The following is a 26,661-nucleotide window of genomic DNA, read 5'->3' as shown; positions in this document are numbered from 1 at the left end:
ATTATATACCTATACACCTATACATATGTATATAATTAAATTGTCAGACATTTATCATAAGATGGTAACTTAACAACTGATAAAAATTTTGTGTTGGTAAATGGAAGCAGACTTACCCACATGAGTGTGAATGTAGCAGACATCAGACAAATTTAAAATTATAAATAGAGTAAATAATTTAAAAAATAATATTTATAAAAAATGCACTTATTAATTTTGTAATTTTTTAAATTCGCATTTTTTTAAAAGTTTATTTTATTAAATGACAGTATAAATTTTGAATAAATAAATAAATTAATTAAAATAATGAAATTGACGAAAATGCGCGAATTGATTTTTCATTTGTCTAAATACGCGTATTTTAATTTTCTTTTACTTACATTTTATTTATCTATTCTAAAATTTTACAAATTGACAATTGTCATTTAAATTCATACTCATCTTACCAACTGTAAGTTTTATCTAAATATATGAAATAATAAATTATTAAAATAAATAGTTGCAGTGAATATTTAAAAATCATAAATTAATGGCACAGATTAATAAAAATATATAATTAATATAGACAAAGCAAAATTAAGTGCTAAAAATAATTAAATATTTGTTTGACTGTTCCAGAAAATAATTTAATATCCTGACCAATAGAATGTGAGCTATGAATAAATCATCTGAAAGTTTAGATAATTTATTGGCCAATAGAAATAACGTAAAGGCTGTATGGGAAAAGCAAAAGTAGGGGCAAAGGAAGTGTTAGTAATCGATACCAATGTACGCACGTGAGTTGCCATAACCTTTCTTTATTTTAACTTTTGAATATATTTATGTGCTTCAGTTATTATAATTTAATTTTCGGTAAGAATTAATTATTACTGATAAATTAACGAATTTATAAATAGATTAATTTTCAATTCTATTATTACAGATTAAAGAATCTTATGAACTTGAGTAAATAAACAGAAACACGTGTCTAATGTCAATGGCTCAAAAAAAGAGGTAAATGTTTTTTTTTTTTTATTTAAAATTTTAATAATAGCAATAGTGTTCCAAAACGATGATTTTGATGAAAATGGATGTAACAGACAACTCTCGTTTTTTTATTTTATTTTGCAATGAATGAATTCAATATTGATTGAAATAAATTTTTAAAAATCCGTAAGTAAGACTTTAAAAGCATTAGATGTATATTTGACAGTAATTATATTTTATTTTAATGATATGTAATTAATTTAGAAAAATTAAAAAATTTATGAATGTCTGGTATTATAAATATTTTTATGATCCTGAAGTTAGCAGACAATTACTAATATTAGATTTTTTTTTTCAATGACAAGTTAAAAAAAAAAAAACTCAAAATATGCATGAGTGTGAATGTAGCAGACATCAGACAAATTTAAAATTATAAATAAATAATAAAATAAAATTTTTTAAAAATGCGCATTTAAAAAATTTTAAAATTAATAAGTGCATTTTTTATAAATAGTATTTTTTAAATTATTTACTCTATTTATTTATAATTTTAAATTTGTCTGATGTCTGCTACATTTATACTCATAAATATGCACATGTAGAAAATTAAAAAAACTATAGGTGCAGTTTTTTTAAATATTTTTTTTTTAATTTATCGTTTTTGATAAAATCCAAAAATTATTAGACGTGAACTAATATCAGTATCATATATTTTTATTCATGTATACTTTTTCAAGTAAATTCTCATTGATTTCAATTTAAAAAAATTTTTTGTATGAAAAACAGATCCATTTATATTACATGAGATTGTTTTCGATTACCCCCCCCCCCCCCCCCCCCGACTCAATGATAACTTCTAATAAAAAAAAACCCATCTCTTTTCGTAGACAATGCATTATGTATTGACAAATTTTTTTCTAAGTCAAATTTCTTTTGGTAAAATTTAATAACAACTTTATAAGAGCTCATATATTTTTACATATACAATGACGAGTGCGAATGCAGTAGACATTAGACAAATTTAAAATTATAAACGAACAGAGTAAATAATTAAAAAAATAATATTTATGAAAAATGCACTTATTAATTTCAAGTTTCTAAATGCGCATTTTAAAAAAATTTTATTTGATTCATTTTTTACTATATTCATTAATAATTTTAAATTTGTCTGATGTCTGCTACATTCACACTCATGTGTAATTTTAATTTATCATTTTATAACTCATGAAGAAAAAGATCTTCACTTTTGTTTTAAAAATACATGAAACTAAGATTTTTTCAATTGATAATTAGAAATGAAATTTAACTGAAAGAAAAAAATATATTAATAATAAGTAAAGATTTAAAACAATGTTAAATAAATCTTAATTAATAACAAACGGTATCAAAAATCTTTATTTGTACATCTTGTATAAAAATTTTATTAATATCTTCAGTACACATCATTATTTTTTTTCGTAATTATTAAAATTTTAAATATTTAAACAAATTATTCTATTTTATTTTTGTTCATTTTTTTACAGATTTTCTTCACTAGTAAAAACAAGAGGTTTGCGTATGTCTTTTGAGAAGAAACAAAAATTGAGAGAAGAATTGAAACGCGTTAAAGAACAATCACGCGCATTAAAAGACAAATTTAAATCTGAAAAAGAAGCTAAAAAGCAACGGAGAATTGAAAATTTAAAACGAGCTCAAGAGAATGCTAAGAAAAATGAAATTGTCCAAGTAGTAAGTATCAAAAATATTGATAATTTTTTTTTTATGTTAAAAATAATTTTTTTTTCGTCATAAAATAGGAAGTTAATAAATTATTTATAATTTTTTTTGATCATTAGATAAAAAATACTGCAAAAATAAAGAGAATGAAGAAGAAACAATTACGAATGATAGAAAAACGTGATACACTCAATGCATCATCGTAACTATCAACAACTACATTAACTTTATACATTTAATAATAAACGAAATGAAAATACTTTTTTTTCTTTTACATTAATATATAAATAAAGAAACAAGTAATTAAATGATTAAATTAATATTATAAGGTATTAAAATAAATCTCTATCATCATCATAATTAAATTATTTAATCACTAATAAGTTTACGTTCTTCATCACATTTAATCCTTTCGCTGACGAATTGTTTAAGCTCGTGACGTAAATTATAATTATTATTACGATTACTCCACATAGATTTAACCCAATTAGGAAGATAACTTTGATTATGGCTTATTAAAAATCTATCATCAACTAATAGTATAGCACCCCAGTCATTTCTATGTCTAATACAACGTCCTAGAGCTTGATTCAGTGCTCTGTATGCTTGTACCGCATACCATTCACTTCCACGTAATAATTTTCTTTCTTTAGAATGTAAATCATTATAAGCAACTTTAAGTTCAACTGCGGGATCATTTCTCACGGCAAAAGGTATCCCAATAGTTAAAACACACCGTGCTTCATTATCACTAAAATCAATTCCTTCAGCGACTTTACCACGAAATACTGCAAAAAGTAAGGCACCAGTTATTCTACGATCATCAATAGTACCTTCTGTACATTCTTTTATTATTGTACGAAATTCATTCATAACTTCAGACAAATCTTTACTGACACGTGGCTCTTCAATAATACGTTTACATTGATTTATTTTGGTCATCGTACCATTCTGCCACCACCTATTTGTCAATGTTTTCATAGAAGTGTATGATGAAAAAAAACATAATATTCCAAAAGGTACTGTTTCACATACATCGACTAGAACTTGTCCTAATTCATCTTGAAATTTCCATGAGTTAACATTTGCATAAGTTGCTCGTAAATTAACATTATTCGGTCCTTGACCTACAGCTTTAACAAGAACCTGATCTTTAGGTATTACATGATTAGCATGAAGCATGTGTGGAAATTTAGTGTCTAATTCACTAGAGAATGAAGTTGTTGGTGATAATGTACCAGATGCTAATATTATTGATCGAGCTGATTTAGCTAATGAAGAAAATACAACTGATGGATTCATGCACAATAAATCAAGCATTCGTACGCGTTGATTTCGTGGTTTTTGACTGGCACTTGGTGATCTCTGAATAATTAATTATACTTTTTATTTTTATAAAGATCTTATATTTAAAAAATATTAATATAATAATAATAAAACAATAGTATTGTACTTACGGTTGTTATTTTTTGACAAAATCTCTCAGGAACTTCTCTGATTAATGCTCGAAAATCAGATGAATATTTTTCAGATGTTAACATATCGATAGCAAAATTAAGCCTTTCAAGAGTACGAACGGCAATAGGAGATACTGTGGGAGCTACAACTTGTTTTTTGGGATCTCCATATAAATTAGGTGGCTCTCGTGATTTGTCTTTGGCTTCATTATGTTTATCAATTGCAATCAATGAAGCATTTTTAAACTGATAATGAATACGTACATCTAAATTATTTACGCTCATTAATTCCAATAGTTCACGGCTAGTCCAAAATTTACTTGTCAGTTGATCATTTTTAGCTTCCTGAAAAATAAATTAGTTACTATTTAAATATCATGCACTTTTACGTTTAAAATTATTATCTATATGTTCTCATGATATTTTATTGGTCGTTATAATTAAAATTCGAATTTGAAACAATGAATAATTTTTAATTTACATTTTCGGATTTTTTTAAAACATACTAAACAAAAATAATGCATTTAAGTAAAAATATGTTAAAAAATTAGTCAACTGTAATCAATTTTTATGCTTTTGAATTTTGAAATATTCCGAAAAAATTCAAAACTGTCAACTTAAAATTTCAGATCAATTTGAAGTGGTCAAATAAAATAAAAGTATTTTATTTTAGGTATTTTTGAACTTAATGTTGCGTACTCTCTACAGATTATAAAAAATATGTAAAAGAAAATTTCTGAAAAGTAAGAGCTTTTAATTTTAATATTAATATGACTCCCAAGGCAATAAAAGTTTTAAATGGAAAAATATATATGTATTTTTCTGAAACAAACTTTGAAGTTTTGTAACTTACTAACGGGTGAAAATACAGAAATGACCGAGACATACTTTTTTCGGAAATTAAATTCTCGATAAAAAAAAAGTATTTTGTGCCACATTCATAAAATTAATGAAAAAAAAAAGTTATAGAGCAATATAATTTTTAAGAAAACTGAGATTAATGAGAAATGAGATTTTTTGTTTATCATTATTTTGATAAAGTAAAATTTCATTTAAATTTGAAAAAGATAATTTTATAGGGAATTGAATTTTCTACAAAAAAAAAGTTTTGTGCTTTATGTCGGTATAATTTATAGAAAACAAGCATTAGAATAGAAGACTTATAGTTTACAATTTTTAGCGCTCGATAAAAATATTAATTAAATTCGCCCAACGGCTCGTGAACCAATCACACTCGTTTGTCGAAAGCACTTTCTACTCAATTAGTTAACATACTATATTTTTTTGACTCAAAGAAATAAATTCTGTGATGAAAGTGTTTAATCCAAATTTTAAAGAAATTAATTAATTATATAAAAAAATTTCTTAAGTTAGTGTTTTATTTGCTAAAATAATTTTTCGTTGATAAGAAAAGTATTTTTTGTATTACGAAATGACAACTGCAAATTTTCAGTAAAATAATTTTCATGATACCAGGATCGATACTTAAAGTTTCAGTGTCTATACAGCCAGTCGAAACAATCTAATTTCAAGCCGATGCTGCAAACAACTGCTAGCGAATTCGTCATTCACAAATACCTTCATACAGCGGGCAGAAACATGCGTGTTTCTTCCCTTGGAAAGAAACATAATTGTTTCTATCCGGTGTTAGTTATATTTAATGTTCATTTGCAGCCTTATTACTCTCATTTGTTTGCTTGTCACTTCAGTTTACTCATTTAATTCTTAAAGTAAGTTTTAATTAACCAAATAAACTGGCTGCTGACGCTGGAACTTGAAGTTCCGATGCAGGTAATCATGAAAAATATGATGTGTAACTCAGGATGAAACATGATTTCAGACTGCGGGTGATGTCAGCCCTCGCCTGCGGTTCGGGCAGCCAACTTCAACCTAGTCTGAAATCGTCTTGTTTCATCCCTTGTCACACAATATACTTCAAACAAATTTTTTTTTTTCTCAGTGTCGCATAAAAAATACCTGAAGATACATTTTCTTATTTAATTATTTACAAATAGAAAACTTGATAAAATTATATTTTTTAAAATCATTTAAAATTTGAGTAAAATCAAAAACATAATCAATAGCTTACCTTGCATTCGAGATTAGTCAATTCAATGAACCGGTTGAAAGCTTCGCAATAAGATCTTATCACAGCCGCGTAAGGAGGAATTTTGTCTTTTGCTACATTAAGGGTTAAATGTTCACATTCTTTAATAAGTTCCATAAGTTCATCGACCCTGAATGTCTCACTAGCACTATCTCGACAAATGTCTTCAATATTATGAGCTTCATCCAATATTACTATTTCATCTTTCAACGAAATTTGCATACTCTTTCGAATATTTGGATCTATTAAATAATTGTACGGACAAAAAATAATATTTGCTTCAACCATAAGATTTCTGGCAGCAAAATATGGACAGCAGCCATATTCTTTCCCCACTTCAACTAATTCTTCAATATCCCAAGGTTGCGGTAACGAGGATTTATCTAAATTTTTATAAGTTGATATTGTACGTTTATTAGATTCATTATAAAATGGACACCCTTGTTTTTTAATAGGATCCAATAATTCATTGCATAATTCTGTTTTATTTTTGTTCGATTGCTGAATGCATGTAAAATCTCTACTACTTAATATTGTCATTTTGGTATCTGCATATGCTGTTCTGCGAAGTTCTTTTATCACTTGTGAAATTTGTCGATGAGTTCTTGATCCATAATATATTTTAGGTATTTTTTTAGGCTCCTCAACAGGTGCTTTAACTTTGTCTTTATTATTAACTATTTTTTTCTCCGGTAATTCTTCAAAGTCCATCTCTACGTCGTTGAACTCTAAAATGATTGCAAAATAATTATTGTATTTTTTTGGCTTTTTTTTTTTAGTAGTTCTATACTGAACCGAATGAAATAATTTGCGGTTGAATTAATATTAAAAGATTTTTCAGCTCATTGATCAATAAAAATTGTCACAACGTATTTAACATTTTATAAACATTGAAAATCGATATAGTAACAAATAAAAGAAAAAATTGTCAGTAAAAATTGAGACCAGAACTTTTGAAATTAATACATTAATACGGATTCAAAATGAATCATAATTACATTAAACACGATGGGAAATTTATAGTAACAGTTCTTAATACGTTTATGTAATATCATAAACGTTTATGCAAAAGAATTTCCAAGCTTGAAAATCTCGAAATGAGAATCAAAATATCGTTTTCGAGCTCAGAAAGTAGCAGGAGGTTTTAAGAGTGGCCTCGGTGGTTAACTTCTTAATAAATTTAGTTAAAAACATATTGTTATAGTAACCATTACCATAACATTATGGCAACCATTACCATAACATTATGGTGGCCATTACCATATATCATGGCAATTATTCCTATAGATTATAGGAGCCATTCCCATAATATATTGTAATTGCTACCATAAATTTCTCTCCGTGTACACGGAGAAAAAAAGACAGTAATTTTTTCTATGTTGGCGTAGTAACTATTACCATGTGAACATAGGAGTTTGTTCCATGCAAATATGGGGAAATTCCCTATAGAAATATAGGAAAAAATACTATTAATTATGTATTATGTATTATAATACATAGGAAAAGTTTCTATGCTTACATAGTAAAATTTACTGTTGCAACATAGGAAACATTCCTACGTCAGCATAGAAATTCTTCCTATATTAGCACAGTAATTTTTCCCCTGTAGCATAGGAATTTTTCTTATGTTAACATGTAAAAAGAAACTATAAATGGATGAGATTTTTTTTTTTTCGCATATAGTTAAGGCATTTATATTTTGTAGTAGCGAAATAAATATAAGCTAAACAAAAATCCCGCTCGATATGAGTATCAGAAAAATGACATAATTTTTTAGATAACTTTATAATACCAATAAGATGTCTTTCTGACACTCATGCCTAGAGGGATACGTTTATGAGATAGATTTGCTTCTTCGAAGAAGACGTACAATTATAAATCCCATCTTTTTTTTTGTAGCAAGTAAGCTTATATATATGCAAAGAAATAAGTAAATTGTCTTTTTGAAAATTTTAAATACATAGGAATTATTCCTATGCAACATAAAAAAATTTACTATATTTACATAGGAGTAATTCCTATGTCACAAAGGGACTATTTCTATGTTAATACAGTAAATTTTTCTGTCGCATAGTAAAGTACCCTATGCTACATAGTAAATTTTCATATATTACATATTATGTTACATAGTAAATTTCCCTATGTCACATAGCAAATTTCCCTGTGTAAGCATAGTAAAAATTCCCATGCGAACAGGAAATATTGCTATGCAACATAGGAAAATTACCCGTCTTTTTATCTCCGTATATAATAAATTAACTTAATCATTGTAGTTTAATTTAATTAATTTCATTCCATGAAATGTTTTAATTAAATAAAATTTGTATCAATTCACTCAATAAATAAATAATTAAATGTAATTTATATTTAATTCCTATATTAATTAATTTAATAATATTAAAGTCTGTGATAATTGAGTGATAATTATTTTTTAAAAGATAATTAAAATCAATTAGTTTTCATTTAATTATTGAAAAAAAAATTGTAAATACATTGTGATAATTACTGGTATTATTTAATCTTTACAATTTTCAATTAAATTTAATAATCAATTGCGCTTTTCAACTCGCTGAATTGCTATTCCAATGATACTTCATGAATTTTAATCGATTAAATCATCCGATAAAAATACACTGTTAAAAATTTGTTAGTTTTTTAAGGATAATTGTCATGAAAACAATTAAATATATAATTTGACATATCACTTTGTTCACAAAAAAAAACAATTTATAAGCTATATATTTCTGACTGATAGTAACTTATTAATAACTTCAAGTAATTTGCGTTCAATTTTAAGAAAAATTATTAACAGTCCTTAAGCAAATTTCGTATCAATATATTACAAATATTAAATATAACAGTTAGTGAAACAAAAAAATTACTGAGAATTAATATATAACAGTGAATATTTACTTAATTAACTGAAAATACTTGAAGATTAATCAATAATAAAATAAAGATACTGAGCAAATGTTCAAAAATATTCAAATTTTGTGATAAAAAAAAATGTTACTCTACATAATATGGTAAAAAACTTTTCTATATAATATGGTAACCATTTCCATAATATATTTGAAATATTCCCATAATACTTGGTAATCGTTCCCAATGATACTATAGTTAACATTAATATCATAAGATTATGGTAATGGTTACCATAATATTGTGCTAATAGTTAACATAATATTATAGTAATGGTTAGCATGATATTATGAAAATGGTTACCATACTATTACCGGAACAATTATACCATAGTGACATAGTAACAATTACCATAATTTCATAAGAACTATTCCGATATGATACAGGAATGAAAACCATATTTATAGCAATGATTACCATAATATGTATGGTTGCCGTTCCTATAACCGATATTTTAAAAAAACCGGTCACCATGCGGTATAGGAACCATTCTCATAATATATTGTAATTGTTACCATAAATTTCTCCACGTAGTTACCTTCTATAGATAGTAATATTTCTTTTATCCGAAAAGTATATAAATTTTGCCATCTGAGATAGTAATGATTATCGTTTCGAATAAAAACGGTTACCATATTCGATAGGAAATGTCAACGTAAAAGAATGAGAATCTTTAAAATGTAAAAGTGGAAATAGTTACTTCGTTAAGATGGGAAGGTATTACTACTTTTTTCAGCGTGTATTAAACACGTAACAAAAAATTAATAGTATTTTGCTTGCTAAGGAAAAAAGTGTAGACGTCAGGTACAATCACGAAAATAAATCAGATTTAATTTATAATACATAAAATTAAATGGCAATATAATTGATAAATAGTTATTTAATAAATTCATTAATTAAGAGAGACTCTAAAATCGCATTATATCAGAATTAAGATATTATGCATAAACTGTGAAAGACTGATTAGTTTAAACTAAATTTTTAACAGTGTATTTAGTTAATAATCAGTTTAATATAAATTAAAATAGTTTACAAACCTGCATTACATTGTTGATTGATCCATTCTTGAAACTGAATTGAATATTGAGCTGAAAATAATAAAATATAATTTTATAAGTGAAAAATTATACTTGTAATCCAACAGCTAATGTAGTATATTTATTAATTTTGTTTTTATTTTTTATATTATTGAACAAATGAGAATAATAGATAAATAAATTCAAATAATAGCCAAGTCTTTCTTGCATTGACAGATTATTTAGTTTTGTCAACAATTTAAGAAAGACACGACAACTGTAAAAAGGGTTAAGTGTACACAAAAAAGCTTAGGATCAGAGCGAGTGACACAAGCGTCAAAACATACTCGAGACTCTAGATTGAATGGACATTATACAGAAAATCCATTTAGGGATATCAATGGTATATTGTGGAGAGAGGAGCGAAAGCGAGAGACCTAATCCTCCAAGTGGTAGGCCAAACTTTTTCAGTATATGAAATGGTAGAATGTGTCTGCACCTTCATCGATTCAAAGGACTATTTTTTTTTTTTATTCATTTTAAATCATAACAAACAAAGAAGAGTGCCAGACATGAGCCATTTGTTAAATTCCAAGCTAAGTCAGAAAAGATATTCGAATCATCTTCAATGGCGCGTACTATCGTTAAACGTTTGTGCTGCCATTTGTCTATAATCGGATTTCTAGAGGTCGACCGAGCATACAATGCTATGAGTTAGACAATATTCCTATCATTTTAGTTAATATACTATTGAAATGCGTATAATAAAAAAAAAAAAACATAAGTTTGTTTCTATCACTTATCAAAGAGTTCTAATAACTTTTGGTAAAAATTTCAAGTTCGTATGTATAAATCTAAAAAATAATTAAAAAAAAAAATCTTGACAAAATAATGTGGCACTCTTCAGTCGATTAAGCAAGTACTTGAGATCAAAGAAAGGGTACGAGTATAAAATTTAATTAAATGACGTATATATAGAGTTGATTGAAGGTAAATGTATGCGAGAGGTAGATGAGAAGAGAGAGGTTTATGGACGACGTACACAAGAAATTATTAGCTTGGTACATGTGCTGCATCAGTGATGTTTTGAGTGCTTTGGTTCTTCAGTTCAACAAAGTTTATTGGTGACATACAGAAGGGGATGGAGAGGTCGATAGGAGGATGGTAAATTGAACGGGTCCACTGGTTGATGGTAGTCCGAAGGGTGTACTACACTGATGGAGTTACTGATATAAATGAGGGGGATTCAATACAAAGGTGAGACAAGCTAAAATGAGAGAGAATGAAAAGGGAGAGAGAGAAAGAGAGAGAGGCAAGAAATAAGACAGAAAAGAGAACGGAGCCAATCGCAGTCCGGACTTGGAGGGTGTCGTTGCCAAGCAACCAAACACACCCAACACCCGAGGGGAGATAACCCCTATATGAGGGTCTCATCTCGTCGGATACAGTTCACCACGAAAGTTATCGCACCCTCGAGATCCCGAGGCACAATCGTGTGACCTATTATATAACCTAGACTATCTATGTTGTAAATATCCATTAAAGATCAACTGACCATATATTTTTCGTCTAAAGTAGTCTTTTAATCAAAAAACTTTCATTTACAGATAATTTTTTTATTTTATTTTCATAATTCAGCTCTCGTAGCTTGTAACTTATTTTTTACAATTAAAAAGGGTCTAAAAATATTCTTTAAAACATTCACAAATAGAATTTACTTGTTTTTTACCTTTTAATTAATATCACTCACTTTTTAAAAACTATCAGACAAGTCATGTAAAAGCTTTTATGACAAAGGAAGGTAACGAATATTGCTGGAAACGAAAAAAAAAAATAATCATAATAAAATTGGTTTTGTAAATTTTTATCAAACACTCAATAAAATTGTATTTCACAACCCTATCTGTATTGACAGTATTATATATAAAAGAAAAAAAAACTCGTATTTTTTAAGCTTCACTCAACTCGTCCTCTCAACAACGAACATTAATTACGGGTAGAGTGAGAGAAATAAAAACGGAATGATGAAGAATACGCATTGCAAGAGAACACATCTTTCTCTATCTTTCGAAGCATATTTAAGCTTTTATCACTTCCGTATACGCATATAGAAATATCATAGTATTACGCACATATTTTACGAAGAGAAGAGTGTAGAGAGTAGAAGAAAGTAATGGAGAGTGGTAGGATGAGTGTGTTGGAGACGTGAGGAAGGGAAAGAAAGAGGGTTGCGCATGAGGCGGCTGAGAGGGTGTTATTGACATGGTGGTGTCAAGTCAGCCATCTTGGTGCGGCGAGGAATCTCCGTCCTTGTCCCCTTCGTGTGACATTCACTGAGACTAACCTAACCTGGTCCGCACCGCCCTGGGCCACCCTTTCAACCGAGCTCGACTGTAGGGGTTCCGAGGGATCGCAGGGGTTGCTAGTCGTCATGACGACCAACCGTTGCCCAACCCCTCGGTCTTCGGGCGCCAATTCGTCTTCACGTTTCACGTACGTTCCCTCAATCCGCTGGCACATGCAAACACGCCTCTTCTACATCATCACCATCACTATCATCATCACCATCGTCATCATCATTATCATCTGGACCTCGAGACAGATTTTTTTTCCTTTCTCCCATACTCTATTATGATTTTTTGTCATGTGACATATCCCCTGGGCAATGATGAGTTTTCAAGTGGACAGCTCAAAATAGATTGGATGCAAGATTATATAATCGATTGATAGTAAAATATGCTGAATTGTTTTGTTCTTCCAGTTGTGGAACATAGAATAGGATAGAACTGTGGTGATTATAATACGATGAATATAGTATAAAAAAGCATGTGATATATCAAAGAATTTATAGAGGGAGGCAGATGTGAATTCTCTTCTAGTTTGTTATTATTATCACTATTATTATTATTATTATTATTATTATTATTATCATCTACAACTCAGTTGCCATTTAATATACCTGCAGTTCTCTCAATTCTTCGCGCTCTAATGAATTGGAATATGTTACGCAATATTATTCGTTACGCGCGAATACATCCCTTCTTTATGATAGAGCTACAATGGGTGCTGAAAACCGGAAATTCAGAGGCTCTGCCTCAGTTTATTTTGAAACTCTTCATACTTATATGTGTATGTTTCATATAATATACATAGTTTGCTTCTATGAATAAATATACGCATACAGCGCACCTTAGAATAAAAAGTTTTCCCAAGTAAATTTTTTAACAAGTTGTTTACTCAGAATAACATTTCTTACAAAACATTATAAGTTGTGATAATTGAAGAGTTAGATTTTTACGACTTATGATAAATTATAGTTAATGTAAATATAAAAACGTACTCTATAAATGATTGATATTGCTTATATTTTGTGTGGCATAATATTCAAACGTTTGAAAGTTTCCTACTTTGGCCGTTGAATATTATACTTGTTTGGGTATTGAACGAGATCTCAGCGTGTTACGCGGCATTATATTTTGAGAGTTGAGAGATTATGGGCCTGTCAGATGGCTAATAACTGGTCTAAAACCCTCGGGGGCTGGCGTACACATCTGATACCGAGGTAGAAATACTTCTCTCTTTTAAATGTTTGTATTAAATACTAATCGTAATGCCGAATACACTCGTATTCTTTTTACTTTTTTATTTTATTTTTTATCGTGTGATGTGTATAGTGGTACCGATTTAAACGAAACGTTACTGGGATCTTCAAAGGAACCGCTATATATATGAGTTGAATAAATGCCGACAAACGAATGCATATATGTAGATGCAAAACGATTATCGAATTGAATGATTTAATGGACATTTTGAAATAATAAAAATTTACTTTCTGTATAAAATGTGTAAAAACATTTTAACATTTACTCGATAAATATTCCGGGTAGTATTTATTTAACAAACAATTCTTTTTAATTTTATATTTTTGTTACAGTTCAAAGAGGATTTTTTTTTGTCCATTACTTTTAGGCAAATGGATGCATAAAATAATGAAAAGTTGAAAGTAAGTGTATATATTTAGAAGGAATGATCAAGGGAACTATATGTAAGAGATGATACTGAATCCCACTCGTTGGATCCGATAGCATTTATCCCTCATGGGAGTCGACATCCGAATTTGGTCTCCCCTTTGGGAATGGAAAGGATCCTAGGATATTGTCCCTCGCGAGACTTAGTAATGAAACCGTTTCGCCATCCCTAAAATCATCCCTTGTGTGTTCATATTAAGCCACCCGCATTTTCAATTTTAAGGGCCAGTAATATCTCACGAATTTTTTTTTACCGGGTATTATTGAGGTATCTTAAAATAGAAACATATATATAAAAGGAATGGGGCGAAATAAGACAGCATATTTTTCATAAGTATTTGGGGGTAAAATGGGGCAGCACTTTTGGAAATAAAAATTATTTTTTGTACACATTCATCTCCAGTCTCTCGAAAAAATAGAAGATGAGTTTTTCACCCCGAGTATTACAATCATTTCAAAATTTTCATAAAAAAAAATAATTTGAAGATCCACTGATAGAAGTATTTATTTGAGCCAAATAAATATTTATTAATAGTTAATAAATGGCTTATTAGAATAGAAAGAAATGATACATAAAGTTAATTAAGTAAGGTTATGACAAATAATTTATAGGACTGTTTAATTTCATTTTTTTAAAGAAAATAATACACACAATTAATGTTAATTGAGGATAAAAATTATTATACAAAAGATATAAAAAAAATGAAATATCATAATAAAATTTTACTAACAATCACACTCATTCCATTCAAGGTTATATAACCTTAACTTCGTGTGTCATTTCTTTCTATTCAAATAAGCCATTTATTAACAATTAAGAAATGGCTTATTTGGCTCAAATAAATACTTCTATCAGTGTCGATTGACCCTGCAGGCCAAACCTAAAACTTTCAGCTGTTTGCGACTTCACGAGCTCCTTTGAGCTCGAAAACAATTTTTAATATATTTATTTTTTTGAGCTCTTCGAGCAACTTAAAAGTTTTGTGTACGCTTATTCTTAAGTAAATGCGCCTATTTGAACCGTACAATAAATTTAAGTAATCAAAGATAGAGCGAAAGGAGTTCTGAATTAGATCATAACCTCAAAGTATGAAATAATAAAAAAAAATTCAGAGAACAGTCAGTTTTCAAATTTTTTGCCGATGATATTTTCTAAACTACCGAACCGATTACAATAAATTACTCTATAAACATGAATTAGTGAAAATAAGTGAATATTCACTAATTCCAAGTGCAAATCGAACCACTAATTTTAAAAAGTGGTTCGATTGGCACTCAGAATTAGTGAATATTCACTCATTTCACTTATTCATGTTTAGAGAGTATGCAGTGATAAAAAGAGACTATGAAGTTGAAGATATAGTATCATTTTTGAAACATTTAGCATATTAAATTATGAGATATCTAGGAAAAATAAGTTGAATTATTTTCTTTTTTTTTTTTAATGTTTTGGAATCCATAGCTCTCGAACAAATCAACCGATATTGGTGTTAAATACAGCTATCGACGTATTTTATCTAGTTCTAGACCTGATACGATTTTAAAACTGATCAAATCAGTTTCCTTGAAGATATTGGAAAAAAATATTTATTGCAATTTCTTTCTCTGGTGATATCTCTCAAACAAATCACCTACAATTGAAGCAGCTTATGCGACAATCGACGCTCACGTAAAATAAATCAGTGAATATCCCTTGTAGGAGAAGAAATATTGACAACGGGGCCGGTCTTGGCACAATACTGGGCTACCCAGGCTCGGCCTCCAAAGGTTGGTCCGAGATCCGACCAACGTTCAAGTGACGAGCCTCGGTTCGCCAGTCTTGGGCCAAGATTCAGTCACTACCCAAGTAAAAGACCTTGGTTTGCCATTCTTGGGCCAAGATTCAGCCAACATTCTATTGACGAGCGTTGGTTTGCCAGTCTTTGGGTAAGGTTCAGCCAATACTCAATTGACGAGCCTTGGCTTGTCAATCTTGGGCCAAGATTCAGCCAATACTCAAATAACAAGCCCTGGTTAACTAGTTTAAATAACAAATGGTGCCTAAAAACCTCTGGCTTCTACACTGTAAAAAGAGTGGTGTTAAAAATGGACTCGTTTTAACTCCGCCCGGTGTTAAAATGAAATTACACCGGTGTAGGAGGAGTAATACACCGGTGTTAAAAATACCGGTGTTAAAGCGGGGTAACCGATGTAAAAGCGGGGTAACCGGTGTAAAAACAGAGTAATACCGGTGTAAAAGCGGGGTAACAGGTGTAAAAGCGGAGTAAATTGCGTCCGCTTGGAGTATTAACTTTAAAGATTATAAAACACAAAATGTCAGTTCTTTATGAAAATTAATAAAAAATATCATTTATCAACAAGTATAGTGATCGAGTAAGTAAAAATACTCACAAAATAAAATATTTTAACACCGGTAAAGAATATCTACACCGGCGGCGGCGTTATTTTAACACCGGTCTAGAATATTTACACCGGTTTCGGCGTTATTTTAACACCGGTACAGAATATTTACACCGGTGGCGGCGTTATTTTCACACCGCTTTCGGGGGTAAATTTAACACCGAAAATTTTAACACCTACACCGCTTGGACTTACCCCGGTGATTTTTTACAGTGTATGTATAGTATAACATCCTAGTGGATAAGATACTTGCCTAACAGCCATGAAGGACCAGGTTCGAGACCCAGCAAATGCAAAAAAAATTAGTTTCATCGATCTACCTGATTTCTCTGTGTCTACTAATAATATAATAAGTATAGGTGCTTATTTAGCAACAGTCTTGGCACAATACTGGCTCTCGATATTGAGCCAATACTAAGATGCAGTCTTGGCACTACACTGTCACTCAAGCTTGGCTCGGTGTCATCATTTCGATGCTTAGACAGACTTGGGCCAAGCTTGGATTTCAAGCTTTCCCCAGAGTTAATAAGTCTTGCGCCAAGGCTCTGTCAAGCTTGGGCCTATTGTTTTTTCCTATAAGGAATATTTACTGCGAAACAGTCCCAAGTTATCACTGATTCAATCAGCTATGATTTGAATGTTGGATATATTTTAAAGAATAAAAATGAATCAAATTATTACAAAAATTGTTTTGTAAAAATACACATTTTGTAGTAACGATTATACATTAAAATAACGAATAAAATAAGCATCAATTGAACTTGAAATTCTAATTTATCGAAATAAAAATTAAAAAGCATAACAAATAAAAAATATAGTTTTAATAATTGTAAAAGGAAAACATTAAGAAGTTGACATCTTGTATAATGAAGATTCCTGAAGTCGAAGAGTTTGGAAATGAAAGGTCAACAAAGCAAAGTCGATGAGTACAACAATAAAAAAAAAAAAAAGGTTACAATGGAACTAAGGAATAGAGTCATATTAAAAAAACAATAGTTGCCAATAATATAGAAATGAGGCACGAGACGTTGAAAAAGCAGGGTATAATAATATTGATGAAAATAAACGGAAAAGATAAGCTTTGTGAATAGCAGAGTGAATGAAAAGGTTTATAAAACAGGTCAAAGTGAGGAGATTAAGTGTATGAGGTCCAAGAGGAGGTCTAATAAAAAAAAATAAAAATGAAAAAAAAAAAAAAAAACATATTGAAACAAAGAAGGATAGAATAAGCGGTAAAACATCAGGAGAGTGCAGCAGCCAGCTATTACTCTCGCGGCACGTGCACGCTGTTAAAAGGTTCTGTTCCGAAAGTTTTGACGTGCGGCAGGACCAAGAGAGAATTGAAAAGCGGAAACCGGCTGTCGAGATACGAATCTGACCAATCATAAAGCCGCATATATAATAGCTGGCGCTTCCGTGCGGTTTAAATGCTGTTTTGGTCTCTCTTCACCTTATATGCACCCTCTCTAAGCTTTTTTCCCTGTTCTTTTTAGTCCCATCTTTTTTTATCTTTTACGTTTTCTCTCTTATGTTCAACGACTGCAACAACAAGAACGGAAATTATGGTCAGGTTCGTTATGTTTATTAATTGACTGACGTTTCCGTCATATTATTGTAAAATGAATCGAGTTACCGCTGCTATGAAGCCTCTTATGAACGACGTGGGATCTTGATTCATATACCACATTTACTACTCGATCAAAAACTACCCAAATCATTTTCTACTATGGGTAATTATTATTATTTACTACGTACTTGAGATTATTTTTTTTTCTATTGGTACGTATTTATTTTTTTTTTTTTACTACACTGTAAAAAATTTGCGAAGTGAACTCCGCGTTTTTGCGGAATGAATGATTTTTTATTCATTTAATCCCCTTGAAGCGAAATGCACTCCAAAGGGGAATTTCGGAAATTGTTAATTATAAAAAAACTCCGCAGAGTGAAACCGTAGTAAAAACTCGCGGATTAGATTACTAATACATAGTGAGGTGAGGTCTTTTATTTGACATTTATTACGAATACGGATATAATTACGAGCTCCCTTTACATATATTCACGCGAAATAATTAAGAAAAATTGAAGCCGATGATAATGAAAACTTTCACGCTTATGAAGATACATAATTAGATTTGTCATTTTTCATCATTAACATGAATGAGCACTCGGCGTGATACCGACATGGTCTGGGTTCGATTCCCAGTTCGGGCTATCTATATTTTTCTCAATTTATCTATAAATTGTCTTATTGAGAAGTTTAATTGTAAGTTTAGGTTTCACTATATTTAAAAAATTGGTTTCACTGAGCCACAAACTGTCATATGACTTACATATACCATACCCCGAAATATCATTTTATATTGTGCAGAAATATGAAATATTCCCATAAAAACTATGTCACTGTAACTATTAAATATTTTAATGTTTGTAATATGTATTATATGAAATTATAATTTAGTCAGTTGCTAAAACATTTTATAAATTAAAAACAAACTATGTTATGTTTAATTATTTATAGCTGAATCAATTGTTTATTAGAATAATTGTAATTCTCATAAAAAAAGCTATTTCTATTAAATATAATTTATTCAAGTGTTACAACTTCGGACTGGAGTGAATAAGGATTGAAATAAAGTCCGTATTTGCTTCAGATTCACTCCCGATTTTTTATAGTGCAATGATTTTAATCTTTATACAATAAAATTAATAATTTATATTTTCAAGCGTAAAAGTATTATACAGTAAATGCTTTCATAAATAAATTAGTTTAACACTAAAACCACAATCAAAAACTATTTAGTGAAATAAAATCGATGTACAGTTATTCCCATGACAGGATTAAATATCTTATATAAATTACGGTAATTGTTATGTAAATCATATTTGTAATAAAAAAAGTCCGATTCATATTTATGGCTTTAATACTTTGATAAGTGTTATGAGCTTAGAAAAAATTATGTGATCTATATTGCTAAGTTGAAATACTTTGAACAAAATAAATATTCTTGATTAAAAAAATTATTTGATTGATGGTCTTCAATGAAATATATTTTAATTTCAAGAATTTGGAACTATCAAAAATTTTCATTACTCTACTTCATTTTTAAAAAATAATGTAATATATTCATTCCTTATTGGTAATTGCTGATTAAAGTATAAGTCTTGATTAACTCATTTAACTGCCCTAAAAATGATTTTAATTAGTCGATCCATTTAAAACACATTATTTAGAAAAATACATGCATACTTTTTGACGATTTTTTGAAAAAATAAATTATTTTTTGGGCTTCGTAATGTGAACATTTCCTATAAGAACATGATTATAACAAATTGAACTGAAAAACGATAACTTCATTTTTTAAAATTTAAATTTCAACTTTGATCGTGAGAAAAATTTTAAATTAAATTATTTTCGATAATTTTGCGATTTGTAAAAGAAAATGTATTCCGTTTTAAGTATGTATATTAAATTACACATTTGTGTGCCTAAGGAATAAATGAATATAAAATATAGAACACAGAATTTAGGTCAAAAAAAATATCCTAGATTATCTCTACCTGGTATAGAGTTATTTAAGGATGCTACAGGATTTATTATAGAAAAACAGCAGGTATGAGGGATGCTCTTAATAGATAAACAAAAAAGTGAGAGTAAATTATAAAAAAACAGTACGCCTTTTTTTTTTTTTTGAAGTGAGGAATATTCATAATATTTTTTTTTGCAGTTTATTTGCTCATAAACAATTCTTAGTTTGAACTTAATTGGAAGAGATTTTCAAGCAAACGGTTAATGGAAATTGAAAAAAAAAATATTAAATGAAGAAGCAAGAAAAAAATGAAAATTTTAGGGAGAAAAAAGTTTACAAATAAAATTAATAATTTGAATATGGTCCTTAATTATAAAAGAGAAAAGAAATATTACTTTACTATATTTATAAATAATTAATTTCATTAGTGAATAAATAAAAAAAAATATGCAACTAACTAACAAAAAAACAAAAAAATGTCATTGATTCAATACCGATTGTCAAAAAAAAATTATAAATCAAATTCGTCTATTTTTACAAAAAAATTTATAATGCATACATTGTATTGATAAACTAATAATATATGATAAGAAGAAAAAATTTTCAAATTAGCGTGAAATATTTAATCATTTACTCACTAACACATTTTTTTTTTTTTTTTTTTTTTGGAACTTTGTTATGAAGTTATTAAAATAAAATATTACTGGGAAAACAAGCGATAATTACTCTTAACAGTCAGTATAAGATGAAAAGACTTGAGCTTTTGACTTGTACATAATTTAATAAATAAAAGAATAAAATCTTTTATTAAGGAATCGTTATAAAAAAATAATTCAGTCTCTGTGCATCGATATTTCCTTCGCTTCTCAAGTGTCATCAAACTAGTCGACAGAAAGGGTAAAAAATAAAATAAAACAAAAAATAAAAATTTAGACGATCGTGATTTAAATGGAGAAATGATGAGAGCTTTTTTTCCTCAATATACAAAAGAAAAAAAAAGTTTCCCTCCATTTTATTTATTTTTATACGGCTCTCTATCGATTCCCAGCTCTCCAAACTTTTGCGTTCTTTTTATGCTGTTTCGTGCATATAACCCCAACCACAAGAAGGTCCTCAGAGCCTGGAGGGTTGAAAGAAAGGCGAGGAAAAAAAGAGCTAGATGAAAGTGAGTGTGAGTGAAGGCAATGGCGTCCCCATAAAAGCTGGTAGAGGATTGGTTCTCAACGGGGAGAACACGTTTTTCGCCACCCTACAATTCCTGCCCTCGTTGTCATTTTAATTTCAACCCCCTAGGCAGGACTACAGGATGAGCGATGAACCAGCATGAGGGAGTCTCAAATATACTCATCTCTTTGAAAACTTGATTCAGCAACATTCACAGGTTTATTATTATTTTTAGTTTTTTAATTAAATGTGTAAGTAAATGCAAAAATTCATACTCTTTGTTCCAGTAGAGAGATATAAAGGTTTTAAATCGTTAAGAATTTTTATTAAATTTTTTTGTAGTGTTTAATTTATTAATGTTAATTTTAAATATTGAAATGTAATCGTAATGTCTACTTATATTTTTTTCTACTTTTTTTGTTTAATAATTATAAATGTCATTTATAAAGGGTGATTTAAAATAATGTTTTGACTAATTTTTTTAATTTTTTTTTTTCAAAACATTGATTGTCACTTTAATACTATAGCATTTTCTAGTTTAGAATTGTTTATTTGATTGATATCCGATGACTGATAATTTTTATTAAAAAGATATTATAAAAAGTCATCCGTATATCTCGTCAAATTTATCAATTATATGATATTATTTTAATCAATTATAAGACCCATGAAGAAAAGTATCAGGAATTCATACCGTTTTTCATTTGTAGTCGTTTACAGTAAGTTGATACAAGCTTTTACGTTCGGTTTACATTTATATTAGTTACATTTTTAGTGGGTAATAGAAGAATCAAAATGTACTTAATTAGCTATGGATTACAGTGAGTTTATGTATTTGATTGTCAAAAAATGTCTACAGTTATTTGTATGCACAAATTTTTAAGTATTATGTCAATACTAAAAAAAGTTAAAAATGAATTATCAGATTTTGAAATCACATTTGTAAGAAAAATAAATTATTAAAATTGGACCGAGAGAATTAAATTTTTTTTTTTTTTGAACCTTTCAATTTTCGGAACAGGAAAGTTATAAATTTAATAAAATACTTCATTTAAAATATTTCAGTGAAAAATAACCAATTATATATATTTTTGCAAAATTTCCACGGAAAGTCCGAATTTTTTACTTCTTTATGGTCTGCTTAAAGAACCCAATCTTAAGTAAACGCATTATTAATTTACAGTTTTTACTTAACACCACTAAGACAGAAAAAATAATTTTATTTCATTTAGCTCAAAACGAAAAGTGTTTTCTTTAATATTAATTAGCACAGGATACAAAGTATCAAAACAAGAAAAGAAATAGTATATTACAAGAGATGAAACAATACGATTTCAGACGTGGGTGAAGTTGACTGACACGATTCGAAGTCTGAAATCGTTTTTTATCCCATGCCACGAACTATTCTCTAATAATGAATCAATGAAAAATGATGCAAATCAGTGAATATTCACTGCGAATCAGTCCCAAGTATATCACTAAGAGTGTATATTTTTAAAATTACCCGTATTGATACTGGGAGTTTCAATGTCTGGAGCATAAGGTCGAAATTGGCTAATTTATTTTACCAATAATGCGGCAAAAATATAATGCTGTCTTTTGACAAATATAAGTAATATAACAAGAAAATTAATGCTTTTTATTTATTTAAAACTTTTGTTTTGTTGGAACTCACATTTTTTTTTTAATTTCTAAAAAATTTCTAAATCCTCGGCCACCCTCGTCTTCGGATCGCAGTAGAAATGCCCTACTTTCTCCCCTAGGTGTGTAATATACTATTCTTCAAGTTTTCCAAGAGTTAATATAATTAAAAAAGTTTATCAAGACTTATATCACACTGGATTTTGAGACTAATAAAACTGATAGTATCAATTATTTAAAACAGAAAAAAAATCTGGGCATCGGTAGGCCCTGCGGGTCAGCCCCAAAACTTCCCGCTGTTTTCGAGCTTGAAGAGCTTGGAAACATTATCGTGAATACATTTTCGAGCTCTTTCAGCTCGAAAATACTCTTGAATGCAATTGTTTGGTATGAGCTTTTTAAGCTCAGACAAGTTACGTTTTATGTGGAAGTTTGAAAATTTAAGAATCGAAAATAAATAATGAACAAGCGTTTTTTAAATTTTTATTCTCGATTGTGTTCAATAATATAAATGTATTCAAGTAGAAATCAACGTGGGTGACTAAAATAAGGATTTAAATGAGTATCCGAGGAAAATGTTAAAAACGGTGTTTTTTCAATTTTTTGTTGATAATATATTATCATCATAAGTGATTCTAACTAAAGAACGGGATGCATTCACATTATGTGGGGATTGAAAAAAACCATAAAGACTGAGAATTAGTATGATTTTGAACAAATTTTTTTTTACATTATATGACGATTTTTCCGAGAAAAATGCCATAAAATGTTTTTTTTTTTATTTTTCGTCGTCGATAACTTTTGAAATTATTGAACGATTTTGATGTTCACACGGAAAGATTGGAACCCGACTATAGTTACTGTTCTGCACCGTACTGAGTCGGGTGCAGAACAGTAACCAGTCGGGTTCCAATCTTTCCATGCAAGGCGATAATTGGCGCGTTTTATTGAGTTCTAGAGCTGGTGAAATTTTGGCAATGATTGGTTTAGTCGTTTCAAAGATATTTACGAAAAACCTTTTTGCACCATTTCTTTCGCTATATCGATATCTCTTGAACGGATAAACTGATTGAGATGGTTGAGGTGGCAATCAGCGCGTTTTATTGAGTTCTGGACTCAAGCTCTTTCTAGAGCTGATTAGATTTTGGAATCGATCGATTAAGCTATTTCTGAAAAATTTTGAAAAACTAAAAACTAATTTTTTTTTCTTGTATTTTTTCTATATCTTAGTCCATTCGATCGATCGATTTGAAATTTTTAGGGAAGTTGACGGCCAACAAACTCTTTCGATTGTCGCCTCAGCCATCTCAATCGGTCAATTTATTAAAACGATATGAAGAGTTTTCATCCACACACACACACACACAGACAATCGGACATCATTCTGAAAATGGTCGGAATAGCTTCCTAGAACCTCAAAACGTTGACATCTGATGAAAACTCGATTTTCGAAAATCTGGATGAAGACAATAACTTCCCGAATTTTTGAAAGTTCACAAATTTCTTAGCGGGAAGTTAAAAAATAGGAAATATCAAAATTTTTGGAATTTTATCTCATTCAGTATTTCCCTACAGAGATTTTCAAGATCAAAATTGTTACGTCTACATATTGAATATAATCATTTACGAGTGGTACCAATGGTTAAGTAGTCTTAAGATGATTTAAGAAAAGTTAAAAATAAATATTTATTACGCTGATTCAAGAACTACTTGTTTTATCAAACTAAAAACTTAATCAACTTCAAGTCATAATAAGCCCTTTCAATTCTTGCAAAAACCATCTATACTTTTTAATTTGTTCGAAAGATACTATGAACGAAAAAACGAATTTACTTTCACAGACTTTCTTGGCAGACACACGGAAAAAAATAAATAGTAAATGCAACATGATGCAGTCTTGGTAAATAAACATGATGAAATCATGTTGCATCCACATGATTTGTCATGTTTCGGCTACATGACAATCATGTTGCGGTAGCATGAGAAAAATCATGTTGCAGCAACGTGATTTTCATGTAGCCTTAATAGCATAAAATTAAGCTGCAACAACTAAATATTGATGCTTCAGAAAAATTATTTATTATCAAGCAACTAGATTTTTTCGGATTTATGATATTGCAGATGAAAATTAGAGTAAATAATCAAATTAAATCATTTGTAAATGACATTTTTGCTTAGGGGTAGTCAAGATGTTCACAAAATCGATTTTTTGCTTGATTGTTGCTTGATAATAAATAATTTTTCTGAAGCATCAATATTTAGTTGTTGCAGCTTAATTTTATGCTATTAAGGCTACATGAAAATCATGTTGCTGCCACATGATTGTCATGTAGTCGAAACATGACAAATCATGTGGATGCGACATGATTTCATCATGTTTATTTACCAAGACTGCATCATATTGCATTTACTATTTATTTTTTTCCGTGCACGCATTTAAGTTGTATTTTAAAAATACTCAGAAATAGTTTCCAAAACTTCATGCTATGAATAATAATTGCTAAAATGACAAGTATTAAAAATGAAACTAAAATCAATAATTTACTTTTTAAAATTTTTAATTCTCACAAAGAAAAGTAAAAAAATCAATTAAAACATATTCTTTCATATATAGAACTGTAAAATGTCACAGATCTATCTTTTGATAATCTTCTTCAATGAGTAGTGAATAATAAGCAGCTTTTTTATTATCTTTCCCGAGCGTTAATAATTTTACCAAGATATCTAACTTCTTAAAAATTTATAGTCTCGCCTGAAAAAGGCAATATATAATCATGATGGTGCTTTTGTACGAAAATGATGTCGTGGATGATTCTATGGTAAGATACTATCACCAGTCAAGGAGAAAATACGAAAAGATTAAAAAGAAGATAAAAACTCTAGAGATATGGAAGCAAAAAGACTATAAACCGTATTAAAAAAAACGAAAAAAACAAAAAATGGTTTGACGTTATCATGGCTGAAGGGGTAAATGCGAAGTTATCCCGCGTTGAGACATATAGTAGAGCAATCCTCGGCTGCGTGTGACAGCCATTTTAATTCTGACTCGTTCTTCCCCACTAACGAGGGTGTCCCGCTGATTTTCATTCCCTGTGATAGAGACTATATATTAGCCTCAACCTCCAGTTATATTCTCTCTTACCCTATCCCTCGGTCTTTTAAATTCTCTTGACTATACTAGCATATTCCCAATGTTAAACTACCAGCATACGATGGGGTGAGTCTGCCTATCTCGGCCGTCGCATCTAGAATCGAATAAAAGCCGTTCCACTCGTCTACCCGCGTTCGTTTAAATCCCTGGATAACCGACAGCGTTTAATTTCAGGATAAATCCAGCTAGTGCAGCAGTTGTCGGAGTACAAGCGATAAGCCTGTTCACAGGGGGTAACGAGAGTGAAAGAAACTTCTTTGTCTTGACTTTTTTCCCGTTACTTCCCTCATCGTTTCGCAATCTGTGGAATCAGAGAGTAATAACTAGAACCAGAGTAGCTGCTGACAGAAAGAAGACTCGTCTGCTTTCGATGCAAAGAACCATAAGTGAGTCGTACAAATTGCAAACGTCTATTTGTTTCTTTCTTTTTGCTGTGTACTTTTATTTCTCTATATATTCATACTAATGTACATGAAGAACTGAATTTTCGACCTCTAGACAAACTACTCGATCGTTCATTCTTTCGTTTTCTAGACCTCGTTGATACTAGAATAGACAAACTAGGC

General features: G+C 29.4%; 2 protein-coding genes across 3 annotated transcripts in view; one reads left to right on the top strand and one right to left on the bottom strand.

Annotated features, from left to right (window-relative positions):
* The first annotated feature begins 718 nt into the window (after positions 1-718).
* LOC130663169 (coiled-coil domain-containing protein 86) lies at positions 719-2,998 on the top strand. The gene is made up of 4 exons (XM_057462281.1): positions 719-852; positions 923-993; positions 2,490-2,694; positions 2,802-2,998. Exons 2-4 carry the CDS (start codon positions 971-973, stop codon positions 2,886-2,888), a joined length of 315 nt encoding a protein of 104 aa, XP_057318264.1. The 5' UTR covers positions 719-852; positions 923-970; the 3' UTR covers positions 2,889-2,998.
* A 48-nt stretch (positions 2,999-3,046) lies between these two features.
* LOC130663168 (Fanconi anemia group J protein-like) overlaps positions 3,047-26,661 on the bottom strand; it is a 79,200-nt gene continuing 55,585 nt past the window's right edge. For both annotated transcript variants that reach the window (XM_057462279.1, XM_057462280.1), the window contains exons 5-8: positions 10,206-10,256; positions 6,229-6,974; positions 4,140-4,484; positions 3,047-4,047 (exon numbers count right to left, since the gene is read on the bottom strand). In XM_057462279.1, the coding sequence (XP_057318262.1) occupies positions 3,052-4,047; positions 4,140-4,484; positions 6,229-6,974; positions 10,206-10,256 (2,138 nt within the window). In that variant the 3' untranslated portion in view covers positions 3,047-3,051. The remainder of the gene's footprint in view (positions 4,048-4,139; positions 4,485-6,228; positions 6,975-10,205; positions 10,257-26,661) is intronic.

The sequence above is a fragment of the Microplitis mediator genome, chromosome 2 (genome assembly GCF_029852145.1).
Source record: "Microplitis mediator isolate UGA2020A chromosome 2, iyMicMedi2.1, whole genome shotgun sequence".
Lineage (NCBI taxonomy): Eukaryota > Metazoa > Arthropoda > Insecta > Hymenoptera > Braconidae > Microplitis > Microplitis mediator.
This window is presented reverse-complemented; position numbering and strand designations above follow the sequence as displayed.